The sequence below is a fragment of the Ursus maritimus genome, unplaced genomic scaffold (assembly GCF_017311325.1).
Source record: "Ursus maritimus isolate PB19 unplaced genomic scaffold, ASM1731132v1 scaffold_7, whole genome shotgun sequence".
Taxonomy (NCBI): Eukaryota; Metazoa; Chordata; class Mammalia; order Carnivora; family Ursidae; genus Ursus; species Ursus maritimus.
In genome coordinates, this window is record NW_024426885.1 from 50,569,120 (window position 1) to 50,591,798 (window position 22,679).

General features: G+C 37.0%; 1 protein-coding gene across 4 annotated transcripts in view; it reads right to left on the reverse strand.

Moving 5' to 3' along the window:
* SAMD8 (sterile alpha motif domain containing 8) overlaps nt 1–22,679 on the reverse strand; it is a 61,704-nt gene that overhangs the window by 18,996 nt on the left and 20,029 nt on the right. For 2 of the 4 annotated variants that reach the window (XM_040624579.1, XM_040624580.1), the window contains exons 3-4: nt 14,231–14,326; nt 12,130–12,247 (exon numbers count right to left, since the gene is read on the reverse strand). In XM_040624579.1, coding sequence (XP_040480513.1) covers nt 12,130–12,247; nt 14,231–14,326 — 214 coding nt within the window. The other 2 variants (XM_040624577.1, XM_040624578.1) reach the window with 2 other exon arrangements.

The window sequence follows — 22,679 nt, forward strand, 5'->3', positions numbered from 1 at the left end:
CCTTAACTAACCCGTTTCATAAAACTACGTATACCTGTCCCAACAATTCACATCCTGGCAACAGGCATTCCAATGCTCGTATTAAAAACACATACCCTGTCAGGGCACCTGGGTGGCCCAGTCAGTTAAGCATCTGACTCTTGATTTCAGCTCAGGTCATGATCTCAGAGTTGTGAGACTAAGGCTCTGCACTCAGCAGGGAGTCTGCTTGAGATTCTCTCCCTCTGCTCCCCCCCACCTCTGCTCGCTCTCTTTCAGATAATAAAGTAAATCTTAAAAAAAAAAAAAAATTAAAAAACACATACCCTGTCCACAGTTCCCTAATACATACACAAATCCAATTTTTTGCATGACAATAAGTTTTCTAAACCTTTCATCATGTTCTTATGAATTTTTCCTTCAGGGAAGGCTCAGTTTAAGTTTTACATGCTTAGTAAATTCTGCTTGGACCCTCAGTCCCCACTGAGCCCAAGCTATCATTAAATGAAGACAGTAAAATTATCTATTGACTCAGCTGTTTGCCAACATTTCCTTCCACTATCCTCAACTCTTTTTTCAAAGGAAAATCAAATATGTAAAACACCAACTCTGCATGAAAATGGTACAAACTCCCTACCTCCCTTTCCCCTATCCCTGAAGATGTTTAACCAGGCAGCTTTAAAACTGCAGGTTTATTCTACCAATGAATGTTGTTGGCTACCTTTTCATGTCAACTTCCCAGCTAGATTATTAATTTCCTGGGGGGCATAGGCCCTTTATTATTGACCTAAATTCAACTAATATTTCAGCATTATGTACCAGCTACTAAGCCAGGAAGGGTAGAGTTCTTTTATATATGGCCTTTAATACAACCTATGAGAAAGGCATTTTTTTCTCCCCTTTTTACACATAAAGTGGAGCTGGAAGAAAAGACCCAGTTTAACCAGTGGCAGAGATGCAACTCATACCCAGGCCTTCAGAGTCTAAATCGGTGCATTTTCTGTCCCACCAAGTAGCCTCTAGGTCTGTCCTGGACTATTCTTTCCCAGAGTTCCCGAGAGACACTAGCTGGGGCCACCACCAGAGAGGCTACAATTAGTAGTGGTCATGAAAATAAGTTCAGTCATGGATTCAGTTCATCTGGCACTATGACAATGCTTAATGTTTCAATTACTCCATGGTTCTGGGCTACTGAGCTACCTTGAACAGCTGTTTTCCCTTCTTTCCCTGTTCATCATTATTTCCAAAGCTGACCTGCCAGGATGATGGCATCTTCCCATATAATCTACAATTAAATCAAAACCAACCAACCAAACAAAAACTTTAATGTGTTTAGGAATAATTAGCTATTTGCTTCTTTTCCCTCCCTCTCATCTTAATCTACAGTCATTCTAATGCCCTTAGGAAGATTACTTTTCTTTCCTTGTTTACACAAATGAAAGGAGAAAGGGCAAACGGCTTATCTGATAGACAACTAAGAAATTAGCCAATGCCAGGAACTAGATACTGTGTTAAAATTTAAAGTTGCTGGGCCCAATCATTTGCAAAAATAAAAATTTACTGTATAAAAAATAGATGAGCTGCATTAGTAATGCAAAGACATTCAAATAAGAGACTGCAATTCAACTTTCAAATGTTTTATTTTTAGTGTTTTTAAACATTTTAATACAACAAAGATATAAATAATATATAGTTAAATCTGGATTTAATTTAGAATCAAGATATTTACTTATATACAACACTGTGCTTCAAGGTATGGCTACCACAGGAACGTTCACATCTTCAAGTAATACTAGTTTCTCTGTGGACAGAGTTACATTTAAGTAGAGTTCTTTAAACAAAACACGCCCACTTTAGTCCAAGCTAATTTTGCTTCCCCCACTAAGTACCAGTTTCCACTTCCTTTGTTCCGTATCAGAAATATTTCAATTGTCCTAACAATCCATAGATTCTCTGAATAAAAAAGTATTAAAATTCAGCATTCTTAAGACGACATTAATAACATGGCTTGGCTACCATTCAGACAACCCAGCAGTTCATATTGAAACCGCCCTGAAATAACAATGAAATTATCATAGTATTCCCTCTCCCTTCCTATCAGGCACAAACCTTCCTTATGCTTAAACATGGAATGCACTGACTAAAAAGTTCTTTGGCTAATTTAGGGTAGAACATATTCTAAAATCAACTTTACTGGTAGCTGAATTATGGTTTACAGATTTCATAGATATTTTTATTGAACTTGATGTAAAGTAATAGGCCATTTTAGTTACTTGAAATTGGTGGCATTCACTGGGTGTAAGGGGTAGGTGAGAGGGGAGACCAAAACCTACTTTCATAGTAATTTCAGTCATTCAGAGCCACTCAAACACCAAGAGGGAAAAACCCTCAACCTCTTTCCATTCTCATTGGTCACCTGAAACAGTCTGAACTTTTGATGTTACTAACAAGTCTCTGTAGAGGTACAGGGGTAATTCAACCTACACTTTCTACAAATGCAAACCATCTTAACCGGCCAGTGAAGATGGCATTAAAACTGACATGCTTTGTTGGCTTTGAAACTATCTAAGAGAAACCACTACTGTTTAAGAAAGCTATTGGACTATTCTAAAAGAGAACTTTCTTGTCTCAAATGCCTGTATACCTTAAAGAACTGACACAGGACGATTACTGTCACTACTCTTTGTAAGGGATAACTTAAGTCTACAAAAAGATTATCGAAGAATACATTTATTAGATCACGGAGTTTAAAACAAGAATATGGTTAACGTTCTCAAGCATTTTGGAACAAGAATCTTTAAAAAATGTTTACTATAAAACTCATGATGAAACTGCCTTTTGCTGAATACAATCAAAGCAGGTTAGTGTTACATGACTTTGAATATATAAATAACACTTTCCAAACAGATGACTCTAAAACAGACTGTTTCATATCAGCTATAAAAGGATTTGGCTTCTCTGTTCTCTGTTTACAAATTGTAAGATTTTTGGAATTCTAAGTAACAACACCCCGGCAGGTACAGGGTCAGAAAGAACACTACTTGCAGTGTCAGAGTTACACAACCAGCAGGTCTTCAGTCAATGGATTTTTTTCTCGTGAACAGTCCACATTTCTTTAGCTGACTGGTTCTAAGGCTACTCTCATTACTTTCCGATTAAAAAAAAAAAAAAAAGACTAGTAAACAGACCCAGCATGTGGAAGTTGTATTTTTACTCTAGCAATTCTAGCCACTGAGAACTATGGAGAGGGTAACCATTTGAGAATTCTGGATCATAGCCAAGAAAGGTTTCTCCCAAATTATTCAGTGGTAACAGCACACTTGCCTTCTACAAAACCTCCTACTCCCTATGAACTTCAATTACCCTTTAGTAATAATGCTGGGCATAGACTTAAAAAAAAAGAAGAGAAGAGAAGAAAGGAGAGGAGAGGAGAGGAGAGGAGAGGAGAGAAAAGAAAAAAGAAAAGAAAAGAAAAGAAAAGAAAAGAAAAAGGAAAAAGAAAGGCTACACTACCCCCAGGAATATAGAGAAATGCATTGAGGACTTTCAATACAACCTCCAGTTTGTAACCCCAATCAAAAACCTTCTTGGTTCCTTCTATACTAAGGTCTCAGTATTTAAGAATATAAGCCTCTCATAAATCTGCAACTGTAGACAGGATCAAAAAATATGTACGTAACTTCTCCACCTAGGCACATTCACAACCAAAATGTGAATATAAATACCACCCTTCCAATGGTTTACACTTTAACAAGATAAAAAAATACAAAGACAAAATCTGGAAATTTCTGTACAAAACAAAAAAACAACTAAAACATAGGTTTCATATTAAAAAAAGAAAAGAATTTTGTGTTAAAGTTTTTCAAGAAAGAGACTTGGAGATGATGAATTTATGTAAACACTGCCTTGTATTAGTTATAACAATAAATTATAAATCTAGCTTACCTTTTTCTCAAATCAGATATGATAAATGCAAGGCTGAAAACTTATTTTACAATCCTCACTGCAGTCTGCTATTAGGACTCAATATCAACAGTTCTGCAAAGTTACTTGCATTTTTTTTTCTATTTTGTTCTGGAATTGAATCCATATGAAGGAAAGAAGACTGATGCTAGGAAGTTTACCATTAAGTAGCTATCTAACATTCTTGAATTAATGTTGCCACAGATTTGCTGTGTCACTTGGAAAGAATGGCAGTTACAGGGCTTTGACCTCGAGGGTCAAAGTACTCTAAGTGGTATAGGTATAGGAAACATCCCTTATCCTTCATGATTATGCAATTTCCTTAGATGAAATGTTGACATTTTTGTTCCTAGCATGTATTAGAATCAACAATTTAGGATATTATAAGATTCTGAAGTATGAGATTTAAAAGCATAATAAAACTTGAATTGCCTTGTGCCATTTCACAGGTGAGAAATAGAAAACAATATTCAGAGTAGACTCAAATTGGGGTGATTTAGCCCTGGCTGAAATTTGTTTGCATAATATTCTTCTCCTGCGCAATCCATTCAAGCTCTTCTATAGCTTATACAGGGGTAGGAATATGACTCAAAGTGCAAAAATAAATATTTCACCCACATTCGGAGCGAGTTTCTGCTAAGTGGCCTAATTTTGGACCTCAATATGCCAGCACTTTTTCTAACTCCTTGCTTTAAAATGGAATGTAAAAACTACACAATTAATATTCCAAGTAGCTAAGCTCAATTAGTTGGGGCTCAAAATCCAATCCCATAACTATTCTACCATCATTACTATTAACCAAAATCATTAAAAGTAAAGTGACAAATGTTATCACAAAGGTCAAATACTTAAGGTACTAAACTTCTGGTGTTGTAAACAGCAGCTAAGTTATATCACTTCCTGACTGCCAAATTAAGACTAAATAGAAAGAATGTATGTACACAATTGTAATTAAAAATGAGAAACAACAAAACCTTTTTTCATATCCAAATATGTCTGAGACTGTTTACTTCTGATGGCCAAGAATGACAAATTTCAAAATCCAAAAAGTTGTATTATGCCTGCAACCATTATAAATTTCTTTTCAAAAATAGAAAAAATATTCTTTGCATGCATACCTCCCTACTTACGGACATAAGAACTTTATTTAACATTTGGTAAAACGCTCCACTATTTTGCTCATTAAGTAACATCATTTAAAGGCATAAAATTGGGCTGTCATATGTTTAACTAACAACTATAGCACAACATTGTTCCAGGTACCTACCTCACTAAAATTAAGCCAATTTTATTTTTATGGACGCAGCCATTTTCCCCTCATAAACACTTACTGACAGTCATACTGAATCCTTAGAACAAAACAGGAACCGCATCTTTTGTCGCAACTTTGGTAAAAAATGCCAGTACTATATTTGTACCTTGTCACCTCATGTATGGCCCCTTTCATCCTGGGATGTTCAGTATACTTTTCTTAAAGATGGTTCAGAAGGCAAAAATTATTTGTTAGTAACACAGATCACTTTTCTAGAGTAGCATTTTTTAAAAAGACAGAGATTAGTTCAAAGAACAAGTACTGCTCATCTGGTAGGGGTTTTTCCTTTGAAGATAATAAGGACCTTAAAAAAATTATTTCTTGACTAGTGTCCTAATGAAGTTAAAAAACAAAACAAAACAAAAACACTTTCAATCAGCAAACTGCTTAAGTTCAATAAGCAAGTACTGAACAGGTGAGGGTGACAGCCTGACTTCAATTACAACATTAAGTCTGCCAAAAGAGAAGGGTAAAAAACATCTACTTAAGCTTCCTATTCAAATGGATGTGTAAGGACTCTTGATTGCTCTTTCTTGATTTCTATAATCACAGCCTTACTCAGAACATGGAAACTCACTTTGTCAACATATAAGCCAAAAAGCAAGGCATCCAGGAACAGCTTAGGGGGAGAAACAAAGTTATTCACTTTCAACAACTACTGTATATTTAATCAGGAACCCATTACAACGATAGACTTTATCCAATTAATCTTTTCATTATTGCTGGTTTTGAAAATGGCCAACAATATTCATTAGGTACTGTACCATTCACATTGCATTCAAAGAAAGAAAACATCGGAAACCAAATTCTTGCTCTCCTACTCTGCTGATATGCTCTAGTATTGGCTAGAGTATGGTAGTACAAAAAGAGTCTTGTTGTGATATAAAAGGCAATAAACACATCAATGGAATAATGTTCATGAGCAGCCAAAATGAAGAAGATTCCAAAGAGGTTGAGAACCCAGGATAAAGTGTGCAAGAAATTCCAGCTTCTTGGTGTATCTGGGAAAAGGACAGAAAGCTCGTTTTAAAACCACATTCTTTCCAATGCTTCTAAGTCACATGTTTCTTAGGTCAGTCTATTACTCTCATTCTTCACAGAACTTGACACCCTTCCCACAGCCTCCTCTGCAGCCAGTCATCTAATATGCATGGAAGCACTAAAGAGATACTTACATTCAGTGACAAAGAAATTCAGCATAGTTAGGACGACTGTGTGGCCACTGAACATGTAATCTCCACAAGTGTGAACACCAGTTAGGGTCATACCAAAGCCACTCCAAATGGCAAAGGCCCGGTGCAGTTTCTCCCATACACTGCCATATATCTATAAAGAAAGCTACAAATTAGTGCTTCAAGAGCTTAGAGAGGTCGGGGCTTCCAAACATCCACTCACATTGAAACTGAAATGCTGAATGACTTAGAAATAAGATCTAAACAAAAGCAACCAGACTCCCAGTCTAATTAATTCCAGACATCAAGAAAGGATGGTCAGAAATATTCTGGTAATTACATGAAATCAATGTTATTCAAATTTCTCTATTAAGAGTTCCTTTACAATGAAAAGGTCACTATTACACAAAATATTTTCAAGTTTTTAATCCAATAATACAGTAGTATTTATTTGCTGGTTGTTCTTGCCAATAAGAAATAGGCTATGACAGAGACAATAGCTACTTTCAATATCTATTCTCCCCTTCTTCACTGGTAACAGAATGTCAAATTTATTTGAGGTAGCAACGAACTCAACCAAAACACTGCATTTCCTAGCCTTCCTTGCAGCTTGGTGTGGTTTTGTGACTAAGTTCTACACAATTAAGATGTAAGTGGAAGTGTAAAAGAGTTCTGGGAGGGCTACTTACAAAAGAAAGAGATAACAACTAGGAGGAAGTCTTTCACCTTTCCTTCTTTGAGCCTACAACTCAGACATGATAGTTGAAGCTTCAGCAGCCATCTTGGACCACTAAATGGCCTTGAGGATGCAAGCCAAGTGTTAGGACAGGAGAGCAGAAAGAAGAATCATGGGTTTTGGTAACTCCATACAGAAGTGTTAGGATAGGAGAGGAGAAAGAAGAATCATGGGTTTTTGATAAGTCCGTACAGTTACACATGACCTAATTTCAGATTTCTCTTATGAGAGAGAGTAAACCATTGTTTGTTTATTAAACCATGCCATCTGGAATTTCCTGTTATTAACAGCCAAACCCAATCCCAACTCCCAAACGTAAGCTTAAAAAAGCAATCCATTTTGAAGAAGAGTTTGAGTAATGGTCCTTCTTTTTAAAAAAGACATTTAACATGTAATAACAGGACAAAGAATTCCTAAAATTTTACATGCATTTACTATGTGTAAGACACGCTAAGTGCTTTATGTGCTCCTGTATTTAATTTCCACAACAATCCTATGAAGTGATTCAATTATGCAGCTGAGGAAACCGGCTTAGAGAGATCACACAGCTGGTAAGTAACATAACCAGGATGTGAATCCAGGAAGTCCAATTCCAAAGTCCTATGTCTTAGAGGGCCTCTCTACTTGCTAGATGGGGTGCTGCCCAGTTCATGAATCATTTAATAAAGTCAGATCTTAAAAACAAAAGAAAACAAAACAAAAAACAAAACAAAACAAAAAAAACACTTCACTAAACAAAACAAAAAAAACAACCAAACAAAAAACCAAAGTCCTATGTTTTAAAGATCCTACTATGGCTAATTAACAGGAACAACCTCATTGGATAACACAATTTCATTAGAAATCTCACCTGCTGATTATATGCTACCTAGCTTTCCCTTTCTGCCTCAGTGAAGGGGAGGACAGGAAGAGGGATTTATTATTAGAGAAAAGGAAAGAAAAGTTACTAAAATACACATGGTTTGATTCTATTCTATTCTTTGATTCTTCCAAGACCTCTAATAAGAATACGGCAGTGAAGAACAGAGACTGCTAGGAAAATCTCTCTCAGACAAGGGCAGGAAACAAGTGATGCCAGTCAAAAGAAAACAATCATTGCTCTGTTACTCAAGTATCCTTGTCCCTTCCAATTTTAAATGTCTCAAATATTCTGTATTTTCTTTCCTTAAGGTGGGCCCATTGCTACATTTCAAAAATAGGTAGGTTCTTGGTTCTGTCCCTAAACCTCCTACTTCTGGGAATGAGATTTCAAGCAATTACTTTATTTCAATGAAAATGCCCTACGGAGTTTACTGTAAGGGACTTGATTGCTAGTTACTATCACCTTAACTTTCTATTTTTAACAACTGCTACAAATAATACAGGTCAATAAGTAGGTTATATTGTAATGTAAAGCAATTAACAGTATTTAGGGCAGATTTGAATAGAAATGTCCATATATAACTAACTGATAATGAAAAACAGTCATTAGAGACAGAAAAAGGGCTATCCATACTGTAGAGGAATGGTATCTAATTTAATTTTGTAGCACACATTACAGGCCTATGCACATATAACATTCTTTTTAGTGGCTGACCCACAATTAAATTCCTCAGCTACAGGAAATTCTCTTTTCAGTGTAATAAGCTTATATTTTTATTCTTTAAAACCTAATCAATTACCATACTACTTGGGGGGAAATTGTTCTATCCCTACTTCACACCATGTGCAGAAATAAATTCAAAACAGTAAATATTTAAATATAAAACATAAGACTGTAGGGGCACCTGGGCAGCTCAGTGGCTTAAACTTCTATCTTCAGCTAAGGTCATGATCTCAGGGTCCTGGGATCAAGCCCAGAGTTGGGCTCTCTCCTTCTGCCATTCTCCCTCTACCCCTCTCCCTCAGCCCCTCCCTCTGCTCATGATCTCTCTCTAATAAATAAATAAATAAAAATCTTTAAAACATAACACTGTATAAGTCTCATATCATCACCTTTCATTAATCAGAATGGCAATGACTCCAATAATTGATAGTAAGTAGTGCTGGCACGGGAGTGGGAAAACTGACATGCATACAGTGTTGGTAGTAGTGAAAAATTTGTTTTTTCTACTGGACATTTGTGCAATGTGTATTTAATGTGCATATTCTTTGATTTCATAATTCTACTTCCAGGAATTTATCTTAAGTAGATGATTAAATAATGGAAAATGCATAAATGCATAAGAACATTTACAATGGCACAATTTATAAATAGTAAGATTTGAAAACAACACAAATGTACATGATTTGGAAACTGGTAAATCATACAATGTAACACTGGTAAATCATACAATGTAACATATGGCTACATATGGCTATATGTATTTCTTCAGAAAAAAGTAAACTACATACTATTAAAAAAATATAAACCAAAGAATCATGTCAGCAATATAATCTTATCTTTTATTTAAAAAGTATCTATTATAGGGGCGCCTGGGTGGCACAGCGGTTAAGCGTCTGCCTTCAACTCAGGGCGTGATCCCGGCGTTCTGGGATTGAGCCCCACATCAGGCTCCTCCGCTAGGAGCCTGCTTCTTCCTCTCCCACTCCCCCTGCTTGTGTTCCCTCTCTCGCTGGCTGTCTCTATCTCTGTCGAATAAATAAATAAAATCTTAAAAAAAAAAGTATCTATTATATAAACTTATGTGAGTGTGTAAACATGCTTAAAAACAGTCTATGTGGGGGCACCTGGGTGGCTCAGTCAAACGGGCAGCTGCCTTCAGCTCAGGTCATGATCCCAGTCAGGGTCCTGGGATCGAGCCCTGCATCAGGTTCCCTGCTCAGCCGGGAGTCTACTTCTCCATTTCCCTCTGACCCTCCTCCTTGCTTGTGCTCTCTGTCTCAAATAAAATCTTAAAAAAAAAAAAAAAAAAAAAAAGTCTATGTGGCTATATACCCAACTGTTAACAGGATTATTTATGGGATGGGTGAAAGAAGAGGGGATGATGTGAGCTTTTACTTTTTAATTTTTTTTTTTTTTTTTTTTAAAGATTTTATTTATTTATGTGACAGAGAGACAGCCAGCGAGAGAGGGAACACAGCAGGGGGAGTGGGAGAGGAAGAAGCAGGCTCCCAGCGGAGGAGCCCGATGTGGGACTCGATCCCGGATCGCCAGGATCACGCCCTGAGCCGAAGGCAGACGCTTTAACGACTGCGCTACCCAGGCGCCCCTACTTTTTAATTTATATATTTTCAAAAACATTGCCTTCACAATAAATCCTAAGTGTCATATTGACCCTTCTCCCTTGCTTACTGTCAGTCTCCTGTTCCTAATACCTGGAGAAAGTTTTGTCACCCTTCAGCTCAGGCTATATTTTTAGTTATTGATCTCCCTTTGGCTGTTTCATCTTCCCTTGTTGGCATTTCAGCTGTTTATACTGCAACAAAACGGACATGTAATTTTGTTTTACACATATACAAACGATATTAAAATAACAACAAAGGTGCTAACACATATACTTGAATATTTGGCAATACATAACTAAAGCATGGAAGGTTAGAAAAGTAGGATAATAAATTCTTTTGTCCAAATTTAATGAGTCAACAAAGGCCAATTCTGTATATAAAGTACAGGTGATTTTCAGGTTTTTAAATTTATTTGGTTTTTTTTGTTCCCATCTGCATAATCTCCACTCTCTCAATTTAATCAGAAGAGAAGATATTGTCTATAATATACCAAAACAAGCTACAAAATTTAAAACAAAAATAATAAGTAGCCATTATTTAGTATATCCCAACAAAGAGTCAAGTTTAGAATAGTGGGTACTTTATTTTAAATGGAATATGGTCAAACTGAAATAAAAAGAAGTATCATGATAAGGACATTGAAGGGACCACAGTCATGTCATATTGATGTGGAGAACAAAGGCAAAAGAAAAAAAGTTAAATTTCCTTGCAACTTAACAGCCCATTGACAAGTCCTTGAGAGAGGCAGAGTGACCTTCCTCTAGGAACTCAGGGGCCTTGATGTTAACACTTTGCTAAGGGCAAAAGGCAATTTTAGTTTAACATTATCCTGACCTCCAAGATCTTTTAAGTCTCCTTTAATATATAAAAATTCCTTTGGAAACTTCCTTCCTTTATCTCTATCCCCCAAGATACATGTTAGTGGCCATCCTCCAAGATAATGGACCCCTGATATGCATATGAAGGGTCTCATGACTAAGGTTTTACTAGACAGTAATAAATGACCTTTTCCTAACAACAGCTAGCCCCCTCAATGCCCTGGAAACCTTGCTTCCAAAATTCCCTAGAGACTTAACACTATCCCCTAATCCCCTCTCAACTTGAAAGCATATAATCAGTCACCCATGACAACCCCAGTGCAGCTCTTTCTGCCCATGGGTCCTGTCCCTGTGCTTTAATAAAACCACCTAACTACACCCAAGATGTTTCAATAATTCTTTCTTAATCATGTTCTTCGAACCCCAACACTTCCACATCAATATGAGGAACTAAAGATGCTCAGGATGGTGGGAAAGGGAAAACGATAATTGAAAGAAACTTGTTTACTGCAGCTCCACAGCAAAGAACCAGTATCAATGGACAGATGTAACAGGGGGGTAGATTCTGGCTTAAGATTTCTACCAAATTATTTCTAGAGGTTTATTACAGGTATTGAAAATACTAAAAACGCACATTTTCAACATTTCATTCATTCATTCACTCATTCCTTAGAAAGAAGAGAGAGGCAGAGGGAGAGGGAGAGAGACAATCTTAAGCAGGCTCCATGGCCAGCTTATGAGCCTGACGCAGGGGGCTCAATCTCACAGCCCTGAGATCATGACCTGAGCCGAGATCAAGAGTTGGACACTTAACCAACTGAGCCACGCAGGCACCCCTAAAAAACATTTTAGTATTAAAAGCAAAGTCTTAGCCCTATTACATATATGGTGCCATCAACCCACCAAGAATAAGAAAGAATGATAAAGAAGGTAGCAGGCTACCTTTCCAGTACACTGCAGGTGCTGTCCTGGCACGGAGAGGGAGGTCACAAACATGGTAAAGCAGCGAAGCAAGAATACAGTGCCCATCAGACTACAGAGCCTTCGGAGAAGTATTGACCTGTGAACAGAGCGACCAAAAAGAGAGAAAGATCACAAGAAAGCAAACCAAAAAACTCCAGGCATCAAGTGTTTATGTAAAAGGAGAGCATGCAGGAAAACCACTAGAACTAGATTCTCTGAAGAAGACAGAAATCTTAAGAGAAATCTTAGATCTGAAGCATCACTGTCCAAGAGAACTTTCTGTAATGAAGGAAATGTTCTATAACTGCACTGTCCAATCAGGTATCTACATGTGGCTCTTGAGCACTTAAAATGTGACTAATACATCCAAGGAACTGAATTTTAATCTTATTTCATTTTCATTAATTTAAATAGCCACATGTGGCTAGTATCTGCCATGTCAGACAATGCTGACCTAAGAGCGTCATTTTCTTGATAAGAAAATATGGCTAAAGAGAAAGTAAAAGAAATATGCAAGAAAGAAGTAAGACTAGTACCTATCTTGACTCTTAATGTTAGTGCTGTTATTCATATATTGCCCATAAATTATTTACTTTACGAGAGGTAAAATTAACCATGATTCTAGGGAATTTCTGCTCATAAATAACATTGTAAATTGATTACTGATAGTAGCTATCCTAAACATTCTCTAACTTGTCCTAACTTAAAGTATAAAAATATTAAGTTTTTTTAAATACCAAGTTTTATATTAAGTATACCTAGCAAAAATTTTGAACTGCATTGTATTATCACTTGTGCTGTCATATTAATTTTTTAAGATGTCCAAACCAAAACAGACTATAATCATCTTAAGCACAGGGACTATGCTTTACATGTTTTCAAAATGCTCTTTCCACCCTCAAAAAAGCATTGAACACAAGTTAAGAGATCTCATATTTTAGTGTGTATACCTGGGATGGAGCCTAGGAATCTACATTTTAACAAGAAGCCCGGGGATTCTAATGAAAGCAGTACAAAGGCCACATTAGAAAGAAACACTTTCTTCGACCAATTAAACACCAAAACTTGTATTTAACTGGCCACAGCTATGCTTTGCTAGACCTACCGGGTAAATTCTTCCTTGGTTTGAAGAGTGGATAAACTCAAATTCAAGGGGTCTTGTGAGCCAAAATTAAACCAGAAAGCAGCAGTGATGTTACATGTTTTTAAACCACCTCTGGTTTTAAGCAATCCAGAGTTAAAAATATTGCTGGAAAATGGGAAAGAATGAAACACAATACAGCCTAAAAGTGTGACAACAATAATGATCGACCTTTCTTTTCACCTTCAAAGCAATGAAATAACTGCTGCTTAGGACCTAAAGCACATCGCTGGTTTACCTCAAATACCTCCTGGTGAGGAGAAAGGATAAAAAATTCAAGAAAGTGTCCCTATTCCTCATCAGTGTCCACAGACAATGGAGAGCAGATCCACAAACTTTACAGTTCTTCAAATTTTTTCATTATGCCTGATTTTTTTTTACTTAAATCAAGTAATTTCCCCTTACTAAAGTAGGAAAGAAGCCTCCTCTTACATTCTTTCCTTTATATTTCTTAGTGAAAGTGCCAAAGAAGCACTTTCCCTATTCAGCAATTTCCTGTATCATCTTAAGCAAGCCACCTAACTAGATGTATATGGTAGGCAAAATAATCCCTTTTCTAATGGGCCTCCTCCAAGCAGAGAATTTCTTTCATCCAAACATTGCCCTTGGCCAAAGACTGTTCTTGGAGTAGTTTCTATCCTTCTACAGAAAATGACATTTTTGATTTGTTTTCAAAGAAAGTTACGGCTAGACTATTTGTGGTTGGCTCATGGCTGAACATCACCATCTCTGATCTTTGCCTGCAGAATATATTCAGAATACTACTAAACATGTAGGTATTACCTCACAGTGATTTTCTTGTTGATCAAACCCAAAACATTTTCCATAATGACTAAAGAAGGAAATTAACAGGGAAACTACAAAGGAAGAGACAAGGTTTGATGAACTTTATCCAAGACAGTCAAAATACTTTGTCTTTTAATGGAATAACTGAGGTACCTGTGTTTGTGAAGAAGAAGAACCAGGAGCCAAATATAGCACAAAATCATGCCACATACTTCTGTCATGGCAAAGGCCCATGGGATTCTAGGAACACTGGAACAGAAAAAAATTACATTTTGGACTGACAAGAAGTGTATGTACGTAAATGACACCCTTTGCAGTAAGATACTCTTCTAAATTGCTTCCTATAACTTTTATCTCTTTTAGGAGATGGTATTTAAAGAAACTGGGGGGAAAAAACTGTTTCATAAAGTATTCCATTTATCAAAACCTCTTTGCTGTCTGTGATTCCCAATTAATGGTTGTCTGTGAAGAGGTAACAACCCTTTTCTTCCTCCCTGTAGCACGGTAGACCTGGGTACAGAACTGCCCACAAACACCAATGGGAAAAGTTTCACTTCTTGCATGATGCGCTAATTGAAGAATCAGGGCTTGAACTTGACTCTTTTTTTTTTTCTTATAATAAACTTGGTTTTGTTTTAGAGGCAGTAAATAGAGTTTTTGTTTTGTTTTACTCCTTTATTTCTCTCTGCCCTCCTTTGTTTTATATCCCTGTTTTCTTCTCTTTTCCATTGATTCCTCTTTCTTCACCAACTCCACAACTCCAGTGGTTATTCATTAGCCAAATACATGTCACATTTCTTAATTTAGAAAGAAAGAGAGAGGGCGACCGGCAGGCTCAGTCGGTGGAGCACGCAACTCCTGATCTCAGGGTTGTAAGTTTGAGCCCCACATTGGGTGTAGAGATTACTTAAAAATAAAATCTTAATAAATAAATATATACATAAAAAGAGAAGGAGGAGGAAAAGGAGACAGAGGAGGGAAGGGAGTAAAGATGAAAATGAGTTAGTGCAAACAGGTCATCTGGTAGGATTATTGTCTTATTTTTATTCTTTGTACATTTCCACTAAAAATTCTTGTACAATAATGTGTTAATTTTATAACTAAGGAAATAAAGGTATTTATTAAAAAGAAAACATGAAATCTGAAAGAATGATATTAATAGTCTACTTCAAACCTTATTCAGAGTTAAGTGAAGAGAATCAATCATCTTTAGTCAGGGACTTATCTTTTATTTATTACCTCAGAAAAAAAGACTCCTCTTCTGTATTTTTAATCTATTGGTGCCTTATTTATCTGGCATTACTGGGGAAAGGGTTATTTCACATATCAAATTTTCAGATAAAAGAAAGATTCCTGAGGCGCCTGGGTGGCTCAGTCGGTTGAGCATCTGACTCTTGGTTTCAGCTCAGGTCATGGTCATGGTCATGGTCATGTCTCGGGCTCTGTGCTCAGTGTGGAGTTTGCTTGAGATTTTTTCTCTCTCCTTCTCCCTTTGCCCCTCCCCCCTCAAATAAATACATCTTTAAAAGAACGATTCCTTTAAGTGACTTTTAACTATATACACTTTTAAAATGAACATTTAAAAAAACTCTATGTGTATAATACATACATATATATATATATATATGCATGTCCATATGTGTGTGTATGTGTATATATATAAATGTATACAAATGTTTCACAATGTTTAGGATGAAAATAAATTTTCTGCCCCAACCCTACCTAATTCTTGCTCCCCAGAGGCAATCACTTTCACTCTTCTGTTTTATTTAGCATTATATCTTTTAGTTAGTCCCCCTGCCACCCACTCCCACCATTTTTCCTCCCCTATTCTCAATATTGTTTCACAATTTTTTAAAAAATAATTTCTGGCTTTTACTTAACATATGTTGTAAATATCATTTGCAGCTGAGTCAGTAGAGAACAATGATTAAATCCCTTTCTTGTAGTAGACATTCTTAGAATTCTCTAAAGCTAAAATACAACTTTTTTTTTAAGGTTGCTCTGTTTTTTGTGTGCCATCACATTTCATCTTCAAACTATTCTACAATTTCAATTTTTCTTTTTGGGGAAATTTCTCCTAGAGCTCTTCTTTTTTTTTCCAACTTAGTATGGTTACATTTTTTAGTCCTCCTATATGGCTCTTTTCTGAAATAAAACTTGACCCTCATCTTGGAAATTCCTCTTTTCTGTATTAGATTCTTTGTTTCCTGAATCCATGTTCTCCTCTTTTTCAGTTTACTCCTTAGTTTTGATGGTCTGTAACCTCCAGTTATTTTCTGAGAAACACAGGCGAAGGATAAACTTGGTTGTTGTTGTTTGTTGTTTGGGTTTTTTTTTGCGGGGCGGGGCGGGAAGGGCAGAGAAAGAATCTTAAGCAGGCTCCGGGTCCAGCTCGGAGCCCCATGCAGTGTTTCATCTCACAACCCTGAGATCATGACCCAAACAGAAACCAATAGTCGGGACGCTCAACTGACGAGCCACCCAGGCACCCCCTAAACTTGTTTTTACTGTTAGTTTTATTGAGGTTTAATTAACAACCAGAAAAAAACCACCCCTGTTGGTGTACAGTTCAATGAGTTTTGACAAACGTATTCAGTCATATAACCACCACCACAATAAAGATTTATTTTCATCACTCCAAAAAGTTGCCCTGTGTCCCTTTGTAATCAATCCCCTCTCTCATTTCTAGCCCTGGGGCAATCATTCAACTGATTTCTGTCCTATAGAGGTTTGCCTTTCCCAGAATGGCATATAAATGGAATCACACAGTATTTATTTACATACCTTTTGGATCTGGCTATTTTCACTTGGCATAATATATTTCAAATTTACCCATGTTATTCCATGTATAAGTCTTTATCCATTCTTATCTATAATTTCTTTGGTTGATGGATATTTTGGATATTTGATGGATATTTGGATATATCCAGTTTTGGGTGGTTTTGAATTAAGACCATGAGCCATGAAACTGTTGTGTCCTATGTTAAGGGTATGTTTAACTTTTTAAGAAACTGTCAAACTGTTTTAAAAGCCGTTCTGGGGATGCCTGGGTAGCTTAGCCATTAAACGTCTGCTTTCAGCTCAGGTCACGATCCCAGGGTCCTGGGATCGAACCCTGCATCGGGCTCCCTGATCGGCGGGAAGCCTGCTTCTCTCTCTCATACTCCCCTTGCTTGTGTTCCTCCTCTCGCTGTCTCTGTCAAATAAATAAATAAAATCCTAAAAAAAAAAAAAAAAAAAAAGCAGTTCTGTCATTTTGCATCTCTACCAGCAATATATGAAGACTATCAGGTGCTCTGGATCCTCATCAGGTGTTGTTACCGATTTTTTTCATTTTAGCAATTCTAGTAGCTGTGGGGTTGGAAAGTAAATATTTTAAGAATTGCAAACTTAAAAATTTCCTTGGGTCTAGCCTTGTAACTAATTGATAGTTTGCCTGGACAGAGAATTCTAGGTTAGACCTTATTTCCTCTCAGAAAGTTAAAGATAATTGCTCTTGTCTTCTAGCTTCCACTGTTGTAAAGTCTGATGCTATGTGGATTTCTAATCTTCGTATGTTACTTGTTCTGCCTCTTAAGAAGCTTTTAGGATCTTCAGTCTATACCCAGTGTTCTGAAATTCTCCATTTCTGGGTGCTTAGTGGGCCCTCCATTCTCCATTTCTCCTCCAATTCTCCATTCTGGGTGCTCCGTGGGCCCTTTCAATCTGTAAAGTCACATTCTTTGAATTTGGGAAATTTCCTTGTAGTATATCCTAAGTAATATCTTCCCTTTCTCTCTGTTTTCTTTCTAGAACCCATATTTGTTTACTGTTGGGCCAACTGGACTAATCTTACTTTTTCTCCTCTACTTTTTTTTAAGATTTTTTTTTTTTTTAAAGTAATCTCTATGCCCAATGTGGGGCCCCAAACCCACAACTCCGAGATCAAGAGTCAAATGCTCCACTGACTGAGCCAGCCAGGAGCCCCTCTCTGTTACTTTTCATCTGTTCTACATACTAGGCAATTTCATCAAATCTATGTTCCAATTATTCTGCTGGATTTTAAATTTCTACTTTTTTTATTTTCCAAAAGCTTTTTTTCCTCTGAGTTTTCCTTTTTTATAGCCTACTGTGACTGTCTCATAAAATGTAACATCTCTTATCTGTGAGAACATGCTTATTTTTTTGAAGTGTTCTTCTGATCCCTATTTTGTGTTTCCTACTTTGCTTTTTTCTGTTTGCGTTGGTCTGTTTTCCTTAAATATCTGGTCATTCTTGACTGACCATTCATATTTAACAGTGAAGTACTAAAAAACCAATTTGATGCTCTGTGTGCATAGATTGAGTTTGTCATGTTGTGGGTTCCACTGTAGAGTGATAGAGATGAGATAGGGATATCTCCCCTACCACAATACCTACAGTACTTTTCTCTTGTGCAGGTTTTCCAAGGTGAGGAATCTGTTCTCCTGCTTAGAGAACTGGCACTGGGTAGGAGTGGGGATGGGAAGTCTGGCTACTTAAGGAAGGGAGCTAGAAGTCTCAGTGATCAGTATGTAAATTTACAGTAATCACCTTGAAAACATACTGAAAACAAGCACCTCTGTTCTCATTCGAGCATGGTATCCCAGAGACCCTCACATTTAACTAGTCTGGAGAATATACCACCTATCTTCCGTTGGAATCGAGAAGGTCTAAAAGCTTCATAAATTGCTTTTCAACCAATTCTCCCATATTTATCTGTACCTGGTCACGAAAGATGCTTGGTGCCACCTGTTTTGAGAGTTTTTCTGGAGCTCTGAAATACAAACAAACTCACCTCTTGGACACTGCTAGTCCCCATTCCCAATCTTTTTTTTTTTTTTTAATTTTATTTATTTATCCGACAGAAATAGAGACAGTCAGCGAGAGAGGGAACACAAGCAGGGGGAGTGGGAGAGGAAGAAGCAGGCTCATAGCGGAAGAGCCGGATGTGGGGCTCGATCCCATAACGCTGGGATCACGCCCTGAGCCGAAGGCAGATGCTTAACCGCTGTGCCACCCAGGCGCCCCCCCCTTCCCAATCTTAAAACAGGCGTTCAGCATTCTACTTTCCAAATTTTCATCATTATCATTGTTTTTGCCTTCATGGGATTATAGAGTTCCCCCTCATCTCCTTTTACTGTCATTTTAGTGAAGTGTTGTGAGGAAATGTTTACTCAATATCTCATATTTATTTTGATGCAAAGTTTTCTAAAATGCATTACACATGGATACGCCTCTTTTTTCTGGATAAAAATTTAATTTTCTTTGGTAATTTAGTCATGATTGTGAACACTGATTATTGCATTGAACATGGTAATGACCTCAGGGACTATTGAGAAGTGAAGGTTAAGCTCCTGACTGGAGTAGTTTCTCCTTTATTTATGTTTGCTTTTTATAGTGCTTCTGGTTCTTCCCTTGCTATTATGGCTATCAGCCATCTTCTCACTGTTGTAAGTGGGATGCCTATAGAGGCATCCCTTTCTCCTTCTAATTTTCTATTTATGATGTGCTGAAGGTTTTGGAATTGTGTGACACAAGTTTAGAAAACAAACTCTGAAACAAAGATGGGTGTGAAAGTGAGTAGCAGTGTTCCCAAGAGAAACCTTAGTATAGTGAGGAAATGAGATCAGGAAGGCGAGTAAGCAAGGCAAGAGTGAAACATTAAACAAAGCCTTGTGGAGTAAGTATGGCAAGGGTTAACTATGCCTCAGTCCTGTGTGGAATTTTCGAAACAGTGTAGGTCCGACCTAAAAGTTGTCCCAATTAGAGTGAAGAAAAAGAAAATATTTATACCCCATCTCATCAGTCATTGGTTAAGGGCTGTTGCGGGTGGGATGTAAAGTCCTAAGTATGTTTGCCTCTCTTTCCAAGCAGGCAAAATGTGTTCAACGGCCCAGATGTAGCTCTCCAACAGAGACACATTTGCTGGATATTGGGAGTATCCGTGTGCAAGAAAATGAAAAAGAGATCTGAGAGTATACAGGAAGAACACTGACAGTACCTGCTACCATTCTCTTATGAATAAAGCATACTTGCTCAAGTGCATGAAGATTTGTAGTGGGAGGCACAATAGAGATGGAAAATTTGGCTTCAAATCCCCATTGCAAACTGAAAATCACATATAGGTCTACACAAAACTTTGTACATAAATGTTCATATGCACCATTATTAACTGTAGCCAAAAAGTGAACAACCATTCATCAACTGATGAACAGATACACAAAATGTAGTATATCCATACAATGGAATATTATTTTGTAATAAAGAAGAATAAAGTAGTGATACATACTACTATATGGATGAATCTTGAAGATATTATGCTAAATCAAAGAAGCCAATCACAAAAAAGGCCACATATTGTATGATTCCATTTATATGAAATGTCCAGAATAGACAAATCCACAGATACAGAAAGTAGATTAGTGGTTGCCAGGGAATAGAGGGAGGGGGGAATGGAATGGGACTGATAATGGATAGGAGTTTCTTTCTAGGGTGATGAAAATGTCCTGGAATTAGTGGTGATGGTTATGCAACTGTAAATACACTAAAAACCACTGAATTGTACGCTTTAAAAATAAGATCCTAATTTTTCTTCCAGGCCAGTTTTCCTCTTTTCTCCCACTATGCCTTGGTTATAGTCTATATAAAACCTCAGCCTCAGAACTGTTCCATGTTCTGGATTTGTCTTATAATTTCCTCATGATCAGATTTAGGTTATATTTTTGGAGGGGGCAAGATTATTATATAGGTGATGTTGTGAACATCACATCCAATGCACATAATGTCACTTTGTCCCACAGCAATGCTGCATTTGATCATTTGGTTAAAATGATGCATGTCAGATCATGCCATTGTAAAGGTACCTTATTCTCCCTGTAATTAAGTAATATGTGAGATATATTCAGATTATGTGAATATCCTTGACCTTTCACTTAATGATTTTAGCATCTACTGATGACTTGCCTGAATCAATTACTGTGTTGGATGTTGCGAAACAGGCCATCTATGTTTATTCGTATTATTCTTGAAGAATTTCCCCTCTCACCCCACCACTTTTCATTTATCACTATGGATTCACAGATTCTCTTACTCAAAATATTAGAATCCATTACCATCATTATGCTTTTTGATGTTCCAACGGTCCCAGTTTGATCAGTGCAAGCACCTTCAAACCAACTCGAATGCTCTTTTGACATGCTTTCATTGGTTGTGTGCTCTCCCTTGCTTTACGGAACAAGAGCTGTTTTACTCATTTTATACTTTCCTTGCCCCACACTTAAAACCAGCTCACATCAGTTCTTAGAAATCTTCCTCACTCTTCTTTATGATTAAATAGTACTCTGCTATACAGATGTACTAGTATATTCAACCAGTTTTCCATGGATAAGCATTTAGATTATTTCCAATATTTACAATTACTACAAATAATGTCACAATGAATAACTTTATACATATGTTGTTTCATATTTGTGGATATATATCTTCAGGTAAATTCCAGTAAGTCTCCTATTCTCTTTTGAACCCATAACAATCAGCTTTTGTTCTTATTAACTCTTATGAAGGTCACAGATGACCAACATGTTGCTAAATCCAGTGGTCAATTACCCACATTTTACCTGATTCCTCAGCAGAACTTGACACAGCTAATTATTAATTATTCCTGCCCTCTTAAAATACTTTTTTTTTTTTAACTGGCTTCCAGGATACTACTTTCTCTTTCTGCCCTGACATCTTCAGTTCTCTTTGCTTGTTTTGCCTTTACTTCTCAGACTTCTGTTATTATGTTCTTGGGCTTCATCTTCAATCTTTCCTCTTCCAAACTCATTCCCTGGAAGACCTTATCTCATACCATGTCTTCACCTATTCTGGCAACTTCCAAATTTCAGCCTGTATCTCTCTGAACTCCAGCTCATCTTTGCATCTCTTACGTGACATCTGATTTTGTGTAAAAGATATCTCAAATTTGACACGTCCAAAACCAAATCCTTCTTTTTCTCTCCAGCTCAGCTCCTTCCACAATCTTCCCATCTCTGTAAAGGGCAACTCCATCCTTCCAGATGCTCAGGTCAAAAATCTTAGAGTAATCCTTGACTTTTCTTTGTCTTACACCTTACATGAAAATCTATCAGCAAATCTTGTTGGCTGTGTTTTCTAAATATATGACTAGAATTTGACTCTTTCACACCATCTCTCCCACTACTATCCTCATCCAATTCACCTCATTTCTGTCTAGATGAATTCAATAATTTAATCCCTGCTTTCCCATACCCACATCCACACCCAGGCTATTCTCAATACAACAACTACAGTTACCTTTTAAAATGGAAGTTAGATCACTGTATTCTTCTCCTAAATACTTTCCAATGGCTTCCCTTCTCATTCAGAATGAAAGCTAAAGTCCATAAATGGTCTACAAGTCTCTACACAATCTGGATTCCTGTCTCCTCTCAGACTTCATCTCCAACTGTTCTCCCCATTTCTCACTTGCTGTTTCTTGAACATGCTAAGTATACTACCAATTCAGGATTTCTGCACCTTGCTGTTTCCTCTGCCTAGAATACTCTTTCCTCAAATAGCCACATGCTTTCTTCCTTACTTC